This window comes from Octopus bimaculoides, chromosome 7 (genome assembly GCF_001194135.2).
Source record: "Octopus bimaculoides isolate UCB-OBI-ISO-001 chromosome 7, ASM119413v2, whole genome shotgun sequence".
NCBI lineage: Eukaryota > Metazoa > Mollusca > Cephalopoda > Octopoda > Octopodidae > Octopus > Octopus bimaculoides.
The window spans coordinates 50,005,461-50,020,485 of NC_068987.1; the positions used below are offsets into that span (position 1 = coordinate 50,005,461).

Sequence of the window (15,025 nt, forward strand, 5' to 3'; positions counted from 1 at the left end):
AGAGAGAGAGGATTGTGCGCAGTTTCTGTCTGCCAGATTTCACTCATTTAAAGCACTGCAACATTTAGATTCCTTGCAATTTGCCTTGTCTTTTATTCAGCTAATTTTGATAAAATAAGTACTAAACCTAAAATAACTACTTGTTATATAATGTCAGTGATTTTTAACTGACAACCTCATTTTATTTTTTAGTTGCTTACATTGCCAATGCTTTTGTGAACTGCATAAAACATCATTCTCTCCTTCTTCTTCCTAGCTATATTTGTGACATTGTGCTGAAAAAAATCATTTATGTTAAAACATGTAAAAAAGAAAGAAAGGAATGAATAAATGAATGAAGACAATGTTGGGTAGAGAGAACTGTAAACTGTATAGTCTTTTCTAGAACAAGCTCTCTAGTGCCAGTAACATGATGAATTGCATTCAGCCCAGACTCTAGAATAATAAAAAAAATGGCGTTAAACATAATGTATGCAACAACAGTCAGTTGTGTGTGTGTGTGTTAAATGATGAACCATGGCAGGTGATGAGTTGAAGGGCCACAGTGTGCAGCAGGGTAAAGGGCCATAGTGGGTCACAAGATAAAGGGCTGTGCTAGGTGGGGAAACATTGAGAGAGACTTCAACATAGAAAAATAAACATATATGATGGTGTGTGTGTGTGTCATGACATCATAAGAATTTATAAATGTTGGAGAGAATGTGAAATAATTATTTTTGGAACTGTGGGGTTTGTAACAGATGAAAAAGTTAAAGGCAACCTTCTACTTTTTCTGTCCAAAAGGGTTTTTCAACCCAATATAAATGTGCTATTATTTGTAGCTCTATTATCTGCTTCAAGAATCTCTATTCCAAAAAAGAATGATATGTGTGTGTGTTTGAGTTTGTTTACATCTTTGATCTGCTATCATTGTACAAAGATGTAGTGGGTGGTGTTGATGTTGCCCATTTCTCCTGGCAACAAATCATCTGCTTACTTCATGTCTTTGAAGCCATGTGGAATAAGAGATGCTTTATTGAAAAGTTAGCATCAGAAAGGGTATCTTGTTGTGAAACAGTGCCTCAGCATATTCCATCTATGCAGGCATGGAAAAACAAATGTAAAACAAACTAACCAAATTCTTTTGTCTTTTTTGGCAATTTGAATCACTTTTAGTTTAAATGCAGCTGTACACTTAGCTTATGCAGGAGGCATTGTCTTACAAAATGGTACAAGTATAAACTAAAACTATATGGTTATGTTCCTCAAGTACTGTTTGGGACCTAACATCAGCTGATTTGTCAAGTGAGATTGTGACCTGACTTTCACTGACTTTTATGCAGTCTTTCGAATTACTGTAGCTGATAGAAATAATAAGACTGATATTGATAATTGTGATGTAATTATAGTAACCTTTTTGCTAACATATTTTTATCAAAATACACTGCCTTTGTTTCAGTTCATTTCAAAAATAATGAATTTAATAAACTATTTTTGTTGTTAATAATGTATGGAATGTAAACTAATATGAAATTTGATGGAAGATGGCAAGCTCAGGTAGATGGGTATCAAAACATTTAAGAGTTATTACCTTTCATCACTTATCTGACAAAACCGGTTACACTACTTAATAGCTGTTTGCATCTATGAACTGTAGTTTGGTGAAGCATTCTGTACTGACAAATAATACCATGTAATAAATAGATGTGCTTATATAAGAAATAATAGTGTGATGTATTTTGTATGGTACTCATTAAACTATAGTAATTATTGGGTCATCCCATAGATAATGCATGAACTAAAGGTTGAAGTGGGGGTGGAATAAAATGACTGCATCAACTTGCTATAAAAGCAGGTAGTAATTTTACCTTGTGCTTATTTTTAGTGCAAGTTTTGAAGAGTGCAGTCTGATTTTAGCAGTTATTTTTTCAAAGCTATAATGGAAGTGAGAAAGGAACATATTCGGCATATTTTGATTTACGAGTTCAATAAAGGCAACAGTGCAACGGAAAGTGCGAGGAATATTAATGTAGTATATGGGGAACGGACAAGCATAAGCCAGTGTCAGCGGTGGTTCCAGAAATTCTGAGCTGGAAACTACAGCCTAGAAGATTAGCCTCATCTTGGAAGATCTGTAGAGCTCGACAAGGATGTCCTGCAAACCTTGGTGGAACAAATCCCATCGTAACTGTTGAGGAACTATCAGAGAAGCTTGGATTTGGTCGTTCAACCATTCATTGACACCTGCGTGTCATTGGAAAAGTTAGCAAATTGGGTCAATGGGTTCCTCACAAACTTTCCGAGTCTAATCATACGCAGAGAGTGAATGTGTACTCTTTGTTGTCACGTCTCATGAATGAACCTCTTTTGGACTGAATAGTGACTGGTAACAAGAAATGGGTTCTCTATAAAAATGTCAAGCACTGATGACAGTGGTTAGGGGAAAGAGAAACACTGGCACCTCAGGCTAAAGAAGGTCTTCACCCACATATGGTGTTGTTATTTGTTTGGTGGGATATGAAACTTTCTCAGTGAATTATGCCTATCAAACATAGAAAAGTAGGTATTGGCTCATAAGGTAATATGCTGAAATGTGGCATAAAAATTAGGAGTTGTGAAAGTGAGGTGAGATAGATGAAGGACCTTTTTTTGTGTTGGAAAGTTCTGGTTAAATGTTAAGTAGCTTGCTTATTAACTTTAAAACCCTCTTGTTATCATATTTTTGTTGAAATACACTGCCTTTGTTTCAGTAAATTTTGAAAATTATGAAGAATTTGGTAAATAATTTAGTCATTATTAAACCAATGTTTGGAACATAAATTAATGTGCAATTTTGATGGTAGGTTTTAATTTAGATCATTTTAAGGCAAAAACTTTATATTGCAGAACTAAAGAGCATCTTAAGCAGAATGGTATAAAAAAAAGTGGTAAGAAAATTATGAAGTATGTACCTATGTCATGCATTTATTGTAGGAATTTGCATGCTAGTGTCTAATCAGATTGACTATTATAATTTGACATTAAACATTCTGTGATACGCAATTTACAATGTTAACTTTTTTTATCCTCTAGGTACTAGAATATTTTATGACCGAGCATTTTTACTGCAATGCCGTAATTCTCCATTGGCTAAAAGCCCTCCTGCAAATATGGCACAGATTCCTGGGATAACAATGCCCGGAGAAGTTGAAATGCCTTGTAATCCACATACAGCAGTTGAAGAAGAGAAAGGTACTAAAGGTAGGTGGACTTATACACATCCACTTAATCTTGCTTGTGTCGTAGAAATTGTCCATCCCACCATCCATTTATCTATCTATTTATCTTTTTATCTGTGTGTGTGTAGGAGTGGCTGTGTTTAAGAGGTGAATTTCTCAACTAAATGGTTTCAGGGTTAGTTCCACTCTGTGTCACCTTGGGCAAATGCCTTCTACTATAGTCTCAAACTGGCTAAAGCCTTAAGTATATTTGATAGATGGAAACTGAAAGAAGCCCACAAATGTTTGTATGTTTGTGTCTTGTCTTGATATCACACAATAGCTGTAAGTAAGTAACTGTCATACAAGCAGTGTCATCAATTCCCAATATTTTGTAAAAACATGTCTGGCTATAAGAAATATTACTTTGCTTGGAAACAGGTGAGTGTTGGCAATGGGAAGGGCACCTGGCTGTAGAAAATCTGTCTCAAACCCTGTCTTCCAGCCCATGATGCAAGCATAGAAAAGTGGACATTAAAATTATGATGATGAATATATATTATTTACATTTGATGGATATTTGTCCTCATCTTGTTTGTTGTTAACATGTTTCTGCTGATATACCCTCCACCCTTCATCAGGTGTCTTGGGGAAATTTCAAACCTGGGTTCTCATTTCTAAGGTATTTTTTGATGTTATTATTATTATTATTATTATTATTATTATTATTATTCAGGTCACTGCCTGGAATCGAACTTGGAATCAGTAGCCCGTGCTCTTAACCACTATGCCATATACCCGTGGGCAATTATAGAGTGAATTTTAGGGCTTATAAATCTAATATTTTCCTATCCTTCCTTAATACTGGTTCCCATATGCTATTCATATCTGCACTCAGTCTGCTTAGGAGGTTGTTGTGTCCTAGCATACGTGCTGCTTCTTTTACTAAAAGAAGCAGCACATATGCGAGGACACAACAAACCCCTAAGTAGACCGAGGACTGAGATATGTGGCACATTGCTGTACTCAAGATCTGCTCACCACAACAGAATCGAGATCCTAAAACCAAGGTGCCCTGTAGAAAGCATCCAGTACACTCTGTAAAGTGGTTGGCATTAGGAAGGGCATCCATCTGTAGAAACCAAGCCAAATCAGACAATGGAACCTGATTCAGCATCTGACCTTGTCAGCTCCTGTCAAGCTCTCCAATCCAAACCAGCATGGAAAATAGAGGTTAAATGTTGATGATGATTGTGTGTGTATTATAAAACAAATATTTGTATGGGAGCTCAGTTGAAGCTCAGAGCACAGAAACACTCCGTTGTATCATGTAACAACAAATAACCTCTACAACATTAGCTTTTAGATACATAATGCACATTGACAGATGTGAGATTCTTCATGGGAGTAATCTGTTACATATATGTTATCACTGATAGTATTGTCACTTCCTTAATGACCTGAATGTCATCATGGGAAAAAATAGTCAAATTTGCCACAAAGCACAACTTTATTGTGTCAGGAAACAAAAAACAAAAAAAGAACCTAAATCATACACTCTTATCAAAATAAGAAAGGTGCTGATGGCTCATGAGGTATACAATATATATTTGTGCGTGTGTGTATGTGAAAGCATATTGCCTAGTGGGTGTTTAGTTCGGGTTCAATTCCTGGTCTGGGTGGCATGTTGTGTCCTTGAGCAAGGGCCTTCATTTCCCGTTGTTCAGTCTACTCCGCTGGAAATGAGTACTAGCTGAATGTTGGTACACCTCTCCTTCCTTCCAGTTGCCATATCCTGGATGTGTTGCTAGGCCAAACAGTGGGAGAGTCAGTCAAAGGTTGTCTTTGCTTGCAGCTTAATAGGCACTTGAAACAATTCACTGAAAGCTGATACATGTTACCCAACCGCATTTGTTTGCTGGCTCCTCTGTGTGTGTGTGTGTGGAGGCTTCTAGAGTACTTTCAAATCACGTTTTATGAAAAACTTTATTTTTAAGGATGTGATATATTTTCATATTCTGTGTTTATTGGAAGATTGAAGTTCTGAACTATTTGTTTAAAAGTCACATGTTCATTATTGGGTCTCAGATATTATAATACAGTGAGCTACAAAACTTCATTGTTCAAGCAATTTAGTGAAGAACATGTAGGAGGTGGGGTATAATCTAAAAACTATTAGGAAGGGAGATAACTTCAATATGATTAGTTGACCTAAATTTATAGACGATGTAAGTAAAGTGGAATAGGTCTGTCTTTAACCATTTTGTTACCCAATGAAATAAACTGTTTAGTTTTTATTAACCTCTTTGTTACCATATTTCTGATAAAATATGCTGCTTTCAGTTAATTTTGAAAATAATGAATTTTGTGAAATAGCTGTCACTATCAAGCTAATATTTAGAACACAATTTAACATAGAATTTTGATGGACATTTTTAATTTAGATCACTTTAAAACAGAAAGTTCGTTGTATCAAGGTATCAGGCAGGTTGGTATCAAAATGGATAAACATTTGCTTAAACATGTAATGAAATTGTGCTATCTGTTCCCATAAAGTTTGAAAATAATCAAGATTTTTTTGGGTATATCTAATAAAATAGCTAAATCCTTTTTTGTTTAGTAAAATAACTAATTTTGTTATTATTAAGCTGGTGTTTCAAATATAAGTTAAAAAGTATGTTGTCATCAGTGTACGTCTGCATTCCATTATAGTATGGGTTAGACATTTTTTATAATATCTAACAGATCAGAGGACTACATCTTACTCCAATGTCACACTTTTGGCATGATTTCTACAGCTGGATGCCCTTTCTGATACCAACTGGTCCTGGGTCTTTTTTTGGTTGTACCCACTCTAATGAGTTCAGCTTGTAACTTAAAAGACTGAAGATCATCCTCTACTGAAAGGGAGGGTAGGAGATTGGGTGGATGATAAGGTGTTGAGAAATTAAATTAAGATGCAAGGATCTGAAACAGGTATACTGTTTGTGGAAGGGATTCATGGTTACTTTGTATTTTATATGGGTGGATGGGGGAGGCTAGAGCTGGGCAAAAATGTAAAATATAAAGACATTGAAACAGATGGGTTAGGAGGCAGTTGAAACAGATGGGTTAGGAGGCAGTTGCAGGCATGTTGCTAATCAAAAGGGTTAATCTCAGCTTTTCGTTTTATTAAACCTCCTCAGTGAATTATCGTATTTAGTTGGCAAGACATTGATCAATATATTTCTGTGTGTGTAGAGAGAGAGAGAGAGAGAGAGAGAGAGAGAGAGAGAAGTGGGGGTGTAATGTAGTGACACTGATTATGAATAGCAACACTATGGTTGATGGAAAATACTTCAAAAGAGCATTCTATTTACTAAATACAGTTGTGACTGGGTCTTATGCATGTTAGATATGAGTCGAAAACTTCAATTATCTCATGTTTAGTCCTACTGTAATTGTTTTAATATGCAGAACATTCCTCTGTGGTATATTCTCTTAGTTATATTATCAAGTGTTTATTGTAGGTATTACTCTTAGTTTTCTAGATTCTAAATTCATTGATGTCTGGGATGCATTGCCGAAATTTGACTGGTACTTTATATTATCAGCCTTGGAAAGATGAACATCAAAGTTGATTTGAAAAGACTTGTACTTGGAGCATAAAAACTATAATTCAGCAAGGCAGTTTGGTTGGTGCATAATGAATTTGTCAGTCCATCTCACCTTAGTAGCATCATTTTACCCAAAGTAGTTTAGTTTAATCTAATCTTCTTCCTCCTTATCATCATCATTAATGACTGACTTCCATATTGGTTTGAGTTGAACAGCTTGACAGGATCTGCTGAATCAGAGGACTACATAAAACCTCAGATGTCTACTTTGGCATAGTTTCTATAGCTGGATACCCTTGCTAACACCAACCTTGTTACAGTGTGTATTGAGTGCTGCTTTTATGGCACCAGCACTAGAGAAGATTGCTTCATATTTTGCAAAGCTAAGGGCCTAAATTGGCCTCTATACTTAGGAAGGATTGAAGAGAGAGTGGGTGATGATCGATCTTCCCTCAGTTATAGGGGCCACTTTAAGCCCTTAATCTTACAAGTTACAAGGCAGTCATAATTAGTACCAGTACCTTTATGAGAATTGCCTCATAATTTGCAAGGCTAGCCCTATAACTCTGAAAAATGTTTCACTCCCATTTCATAATTGACTCGGTAGTTGACAAGAAAGTTAATCAACATTTAGTTTGTAAAATTAACATTACAAAACTTTTGAAACATTTAACCAAAATTTGTATAGAAAATTGATCTTAAAAAAGAAAACCTTTTTGTTACCAAATTTCTGTTGAAATAAACTGCCTTCGTTTTTATTGATTTTGAAATAAATGAAGAGTTTAATAACATAAATTTGTCATTATTAAACTGGTGTTTGGAGCATAAATTAGCACAAAATTTTGATGGAAGGTTTTGACTTAGATCACTTTAAAACAAGAAGTTTGTATCATAGAACTAGGACAGTTGCAGGTGCGTTAGTATCAAAAGACAAAATGGAGAGAGAAAAAATATAACATTAGCTATGTGAAAATTGTATTAATAGTGAACAAATTGTCTAGAATTATGTCCAGTTTTCTGCTGGAGAATTTGGATGATGACACAATTTGTTATCTTAGGTCATCCTTGATAATTTAAATATAGAATTAAGTAGCTGTGAGAGCTGTGATGGCTGAATGTAAAAAAAGAAAAATATTGGCCTGTTTAAATTTTGGGTCTAGTGTTCAAACCTCTAAGTTAGCATTTCTTTTTATCCCTGACCAATTGACTAACTTAATTTTTCTTAGCTGTTAGAAATCAGTTCCATAGCTATTGGACAGACTAATAGCATCACTTCAAGAGTTATTTACTTCTGTCTACTGTATCCTGGGAGCTGTAGGAAACATAGGTTGTGTTCAGATTTAAATCTGATTGAATACTAGTTCTGAAAGTAAATCTTCTGACTATGGAATAAAATATTTGCCTTTTTCCTAATAATTATGCAGCACATAAATTGTAAATAGTCCAACTGAAGTTGACTTACCTAGATTCTAGATATGCAACAAAAGAATTAATTATTTTTTATTTGAGGAATTTTTAGACTTTTCTAAGCTAAGAGAGAGGTATAACTTAGGTTAGTTCCATTAATGTGGCAGACTGGTTGTCAAAAAAAAAATGTGGTCCAAGAATTCAAAAGGGTACAGGTCTGCAGAAAGGTTGAATATAGCAGTTAGTAAAAGCAATATTAAGCTGGAAAAGGGTGGGGAATGACATGTATTGGGTGGATGTTTTTAGTGAAGCAGAGGTTAGTAAGTCAACACTACAGGTTGTCATAAAACAAGAGATGTAGTGGTCATTGGCCTGATAATTGTTCTGGTAGATTTCTAGAGATAGTGGGGAGTTTGTTGAGTAAGTTTCCATTGTCATATTTAACATCTACACCAAAGCTTTTTTTTTTTGATAGTTCATGAGATAATAGTTTCTTGAAGCAAGCCAATCACTTAGCTCTTTAGCATTTAATCCGACCATATCCAACCCAAATATTCTACCTGTTTTATGTTAAAACTGACCAGATCCAACCTCTCATACCCACCCTACAATGTCAACATTGAAATCCTTAAGCTACAAAATAATGTGATTAATTCAAAGCAATGTGAATAAATAAGCAATACATTTGACAAAAAAAAAAAAATCTGAACACTAAAGGGTTAAAGTGATATTTATTTAACTCCTTTGATACCAGTGTGTTTGGAGCCACCTCAGGTCCTATGATACAAATTTACTGTTCTAAAGTGAACTAAATTAATTCATCCATCACAATTTCATGTTAATTTATGTTCCAAATACCAGCATAGTAAATGATAAAGTTATTTTGATAAATTGTTAATTATTTTCAAAATTAACTGGAACAAAGGCAGTGTATTTTAACAGAAACATTATAAGAAAAGAGTTGAACTGTTTTGACAAGAAGAATGTGCAATATAACATAATCAGGATAAGAACTCATGACTAATCAGCCATCAGTAATGCTTTTGGGATTTAAAACTTCTTACTTCCCAAAGAAAGACTTTTTCATTGATGAAACCCTGAAATGATTGTCACCCTTTTGTTAACATATTTCTGTTGAAATGCACTGCCTTTGTATCAATTAATCTTGAAAATAATTAACAATTTATTAAAATAACAGTCATTATCATGCTAATGTTTGAAACAAATCTAAATGGAAGTTTAGATCACACTCTTTAAACAAGGAATTTATATCATAGGTCTGGAGGTGGTCCCATGTGGGTTGGTATCAAAAGAATTAATTCACCATTCCTTCAAATGATGGCTTATTTCAAGAAATTATTATCTCATGAGCTCTCAAAGGAGCTTCTGTGTAGTGGCAGTCAAACTTGCTCAACAAACACCCCACTATATTTATCAGTCTCCTACAACATCATTTTTCGAGACTACTGCTACTTTATAGCTGTAGCAGTTGTTTTATGAAGACCATTTAATAGTTAGAACTTAGCTATGGTTTGGCTGATACAGTTAGGTGCCATCATCATCATAGTTTTGACATCCACTTTTCAATGCTTACATGGGTTAGATAGAATTTTTTGAGAGCAGATTTTCTACAGCTGGGATGCTCTTCCTATCACCAACCCTCACTTGTTTCCAAGCAAGATAATACTTCTCCATGCTCAGATGTTTTCCCACAGTGACACTCATTTACAAATATCACATGGTCAAGACAAGGAGACACAAACATGCACCTGTACATATACATACATATAAGCTAAAACAGACAATGGAACCTGGTGTGGCCTTGGTCTTGCCAGTTCCTGTCAAGCAGTTCAACCCTTGCCAGCATGGAAAATGGATGTTTAATGTTGATGATGATGATAATGAGGACAGGCTTCTTTCAGTTTCCATCTACCAAATCCACTTCAAGGCTTTGGCTGGTCCAGAGCTATGGTAGAAGACACCTACCCAAGGTGCCACTCAGTGGATATACTAATTAACTAACATTTAAATCTCATCACTCATTGTTGTTTTCACATTCCACTTATACTTTTCACCTCTTCAGAGTTGATGAATATATATATGAGTAGACAAAACAAAACTATAATTTGAATATTATAAATTGACATTTTTCTTTCTTTTCTTTTCTTTTTTCTTGTTACAGAAAATGACGAACAACCACAGTTTCAGATGGACATTTGAACTTTTCTTCAAACTTTTCGTGTGATTTTCTATGGTTCTTCTTGATGTTGTTTCTTCTGAACAGGCATTTAAAAAGAAAAAAACAAAAAAACGATACCTGCAAATTCACCATGCTGATGTTGGATTTTGTGTGCTGATAAATAATCTAAGTGCCAGATATTTCATTGTCCAGCATCTTGATGTTACCAGCGGCTCATTGTGAGGAAACTTACTTGGTCCATTTTCGTAAAGAAAAAGACAGAAAACAAAACAAAACAAAACAGAATGGAAACAGCAGTAGCAACAACTTAACATAGACAAATCTCTTGAAATTAAATTTGTAAGGTGTGTACCTGGATGGATGTGAGTATGTATGTTTGTGCCAGTGCGTGTTAGTGTATGTATATGTATGTGTGTATATATAAATATATACATATATATACGTGTATATATATAATATGTATATATGTACATACATATACATGTGTGTATGTATATAAATGTATATATGTATACGTGTATGTATATATATGCATATATGTATAATATATATGTATACATGTATGTATATATATGCATATATATATAATATATATGTATATATGCACATGTATGTATATATATATATGTATATATACATATATATGTATACATGTATGTATATATGTGTATATATATGTATATGTATGTATATATATATATATATGTATATGTATGTATGTATATATATATATATATATATATATATATATATATATATATATATATATATATATATATATATATATATATATATATATATATATATGCATATACTTATGTGTATGTGTGTGTATAAATATATATATATATATAAATAATGTGGTGACTTGTATCTGCATATAAAGGGCAGCAGACAGCATTCTTTAAACTCTATAACAAAGCTGTATCTGAAAAAGGTAAAACTTAAATTAGAGCATATTGGCTAATCTTTATGATATTTATATATTTAATGTATATGTATATGGTGTATTATTTAATTTAGTTCAAAATTTAAATGCTGCTACATATGTACATCTGTTTTCTGTCCTATAGGAGATTACTTCAAGCTATTTTTGAATGGCTGCATGATGAACTCTCATAACAGAGAAAACAGGTGTTCATGTATAGTAGTATTTAACTAAATTATGTAATCCACTCTGCTAGCCTGCATTGAGTCCTTTCTACGTTTGTGGTTTATCTTGTTCATCAGACAAGTATTAACCAAAAAAAAAAAAAGCGAATAAATAGTATTATCACCATTCTAAAGTATTCTTCTTAAGGATTTAAAAAAATATTTTCCTTATCTCCAACTTTGAAATTGATTCAAAGATAAAGGAGGAAAATTGTATTAAGAACATTTTAAATGATAAAGGAGAGATAGAAGAGAAAGCTCTTCTCACTTCTCTGTTATAAATGTGGTTTCACATAATTTTTGCTTTTGTCTTTGTAAGACATTAAAAAAAATCAATAAGAAAAAGTTTATTTTTTCTTCTATGGATCTCTATTTCTTAAAATGTAGTATCTACGAAAACCGAACACTTTCGTTTGTATTTTGGTTTAAGAGTTCAACTTTTTTTCCAATTTTTTCTTTTTATATATTTTAAAAAAAATTTTTTACTGGAATATTTTGAATGTGAAAAAAAAATTTCTATTCTTACTTCTGTGGTATTGAAAAGAGACAAAAAACTTAAAACAATTTTTAATTTCCATTTATTCACAAACAAATCAGATTGCCTTTTATTAGGTTTTTTTTTTAAGTTTCCTTCTTGCAATATTTTATTTTAAAAAGTTTTTTTTTTTTTTTTTAGAAAACAACGAAATATTTGAATATATGTTTATTTTCCTCCTTTTTCTTCTTTATTTCTTTAACCTTACAGAATATTAAGATTTTTGGGTTGGAATTAATTCATTCTATACTGTTTCTGCTGTCAAACTTATTAAATATCAACATAGTCAATGAACAATGGGAAAAATATGCCACCAGTGTATGTTTGGAAGTTCATGTTTCGTACATATTTATAAGCCCTTTATGCAAATTTTATATATCTTCAGCAAGATTTTCTACTTGTTTAAATCAGTCTGTCTTCCACTGATCTCTATAAAACCTAACTAGTTGCATTGATATTTATCTTCTTTCAGAATCCTGTGATATTTTTTAAAATCTATTCATTCTTAATAAGTTCTGGCAGATTAAAACATGAATATCTAATCACTGTTGTTTTACATCATTAGAGAACACCTCTTCCCTTTAGGCAGTATAGGTTCATAACACACACACAGTTAATCAGAATGAGTGAATTTTGAAATAGTGTTTCAACCTCATTGTGTGTCTCATCAGTCAAAGTTAACGTGTCGGACTGATGACTGATGAATCTCACAAGAGCATGGAGTTCTTGTTTATAACAATCAACAAATTATTTGCTAATGTCTGCCAGACAGATAATAATTCATGGGGTTCATACAGAACAGCAAGAATCCAAACAATAATGTATCTATTCATTCTTAATACTTTCTGGAACATTCAAATGTAATTATATGACCACTCAAATCTACCAGAATGTATGAAAAATTAATTGATATGTTATTGTTTGGATTCTCATTATTCTGCATATACCCCATGAATTATGTTTTTGATCTATTTCCAGTCAATTTGTTTTCTCTACTCAATTCAAGTTCACTGATTTCTTTCTTAGTCTGAGACAAAATTGTCTCCATTATATATACCCTCATTCTTTATTCTATTCTTCTCTTTCTGTGTTTCTCTCCCTTTTGTTTTTTTGAAGGAATATCTTCTATAACTCTCAGTTGCTATCATGTATGTATAGTACTTCCATTTTGACTAGCAAGTGTAATTCCATGAAAACTGATCCTTCATTAGTTTACTTCCCTACTATTTTTTTTCTCTTCACTTAAAACACCTCTATTATTTAACCCTTTGCAAATTGAGCTCAGTTGAGTTTAGTTGTCATATTGTTAAAACTAGCAAAACTAAATATATTAAATGAAGGTTTTATGATTGTATTTGTTTATATGAAATGTTTTTATTTAGATGTCTAGTTTTTTTTTAATGACAGTATTACAAGTAATACAGTCATATGTGTATCTTTTGTGTGTTTATATGTATATTTTCATATATATGTGTGTGTGCGTGATCATACTCAAATTTATTGATTTTATAATGGTGCTGTATTGTTTGTTAGCATTAGACTTATCTGATATTCTATTTTATTTTTGAATTCAAAGTCTCATTATTGTCTAGAGCTCTACTAGCTTTTGATTCTATACTGTCTGGTAATAATATTATATAAACTGCTAGATTGTAGATTGGTGCTATGATAAATTTCAGTTTCTGGTGCTGTATTATCGCTTTAGATTTAGACTGGTGCTATATCACTATACAAATTCTCTCTATCTCTTCTTATTGTCTTTACTTACATATACAATGCATACTGTCTCTACATTTTAGTATTAGATGTTAACCTTCTCTTTAGAGACCAAAATGCATTTAACTTTAAAGTGTTTCTCATATCCTGGGATAGTGCAACTTTTTCATTCCTTATTTTTCTGAAACACATCTAAGAAAATATCAACTTTTCCAGTACTGAAAGTGGTTTTCTGTTTTCTCCCCCCCGCCCCCCTCCAATGCTTTTAGATTAGCAGCAAATTTTAGATAGACTGTCTCGTGCAGGTTTATGTTGGTTATCTGATGTTCTTAATTTCCAGAATATCATGTAAATTTAAGCATAATAAGGAAATTCAACACATTTTAGTAAAACTAGTACAGTCTGAGGAAACCAGTTGTTCTGCTTATGCAAAAGTAATGCAAACCAAAATTTATTTCACTGTTTGAACTGTTGTAAACGTTTTTGGGTGTGATTAGCTGGGTTTACTTACAGTTATCTTTTTTTTTTTCTTAGGAAATATACCCACCATGCCTAGTTTTTCTTTCTTTCTCCCACTTTCTGTATGTTCAGTAAAATGCTCTCTTATGAAAAGAACTTCAACTGCTTCATTTTAAATTATTAAGTCACATTACTATTAAAGTAAATGTGAATAGTTGTAAGTAGAATTTTTTAAACAAAATTTAAGAGCACTCTACAGCAAGTAGAGTACAAATTTCTTATGATGTAAAGTTGTCTGCTTTTCTATTATTTGAAGTTTCATGCTGATGTAGCAATCTTCAGAGTGATTATCAGCATCATCTGATTATTTGGCAGGGAAATTTGGAGTAATGTAAATGTAGTCAACTTTAATTATAATATTGAATGTGTGTGTGCACATGTATGCATATACTCATACACACTCACACATGTATGTGTATATATGTATGTATGTATGTATGTACGTACACATGCATGCACATATATATGTATATATATATATCTATGTACATATATATATGTATATAAATATGTATGTATATGTGTGTATGTATGTAAAATAATTAATGTATGTATGTATATAAGGCTTGCTTTAATACATGTATCTGCCACTTTTACTGTTGATTCTTTCATTTTGGAAAGTCAACATATTGAAGGACTATTACTACTTTTTGTATATGTATGTATTGTATAGACAGACATATAGGTGAATATATATATATATATATATATATATATATATATA

General features: G+C 32.6%; 1 protein-coding gene across 1 annotated transcript in view; it reads left to right on the plus strand.

The window, feature by feature from the left end:
- The window catches only part of LOC106879899 (eukaryotic translation initiation factor 4E-binding protein 3), a 31,539-nt gene extending 20,543 nt beyond the window's left edge, over positions 1 to 10,996 (plus strand). Inside the window, exons 2-3 of the mRNA XM_014929649.2 lie at positions 3,052 to 3,219; positions 10,362 to 10,996. Of these exons, the coding sequence (XP_014785135.1) occupies positions 3,052 to 3,219; positions 10,362 to 10,399 (206 nt within the window). The 3' untranslated portion in view covers positions 10,400 to 10,996. The remainder of the gene's footprint in view (positions 1 to 3,051; positions 3,220 to 10,361) is intronic.
- The last annotated feature ends 4,029 nt before the right edge of the window (positions 10,997 to 15,025 follow it).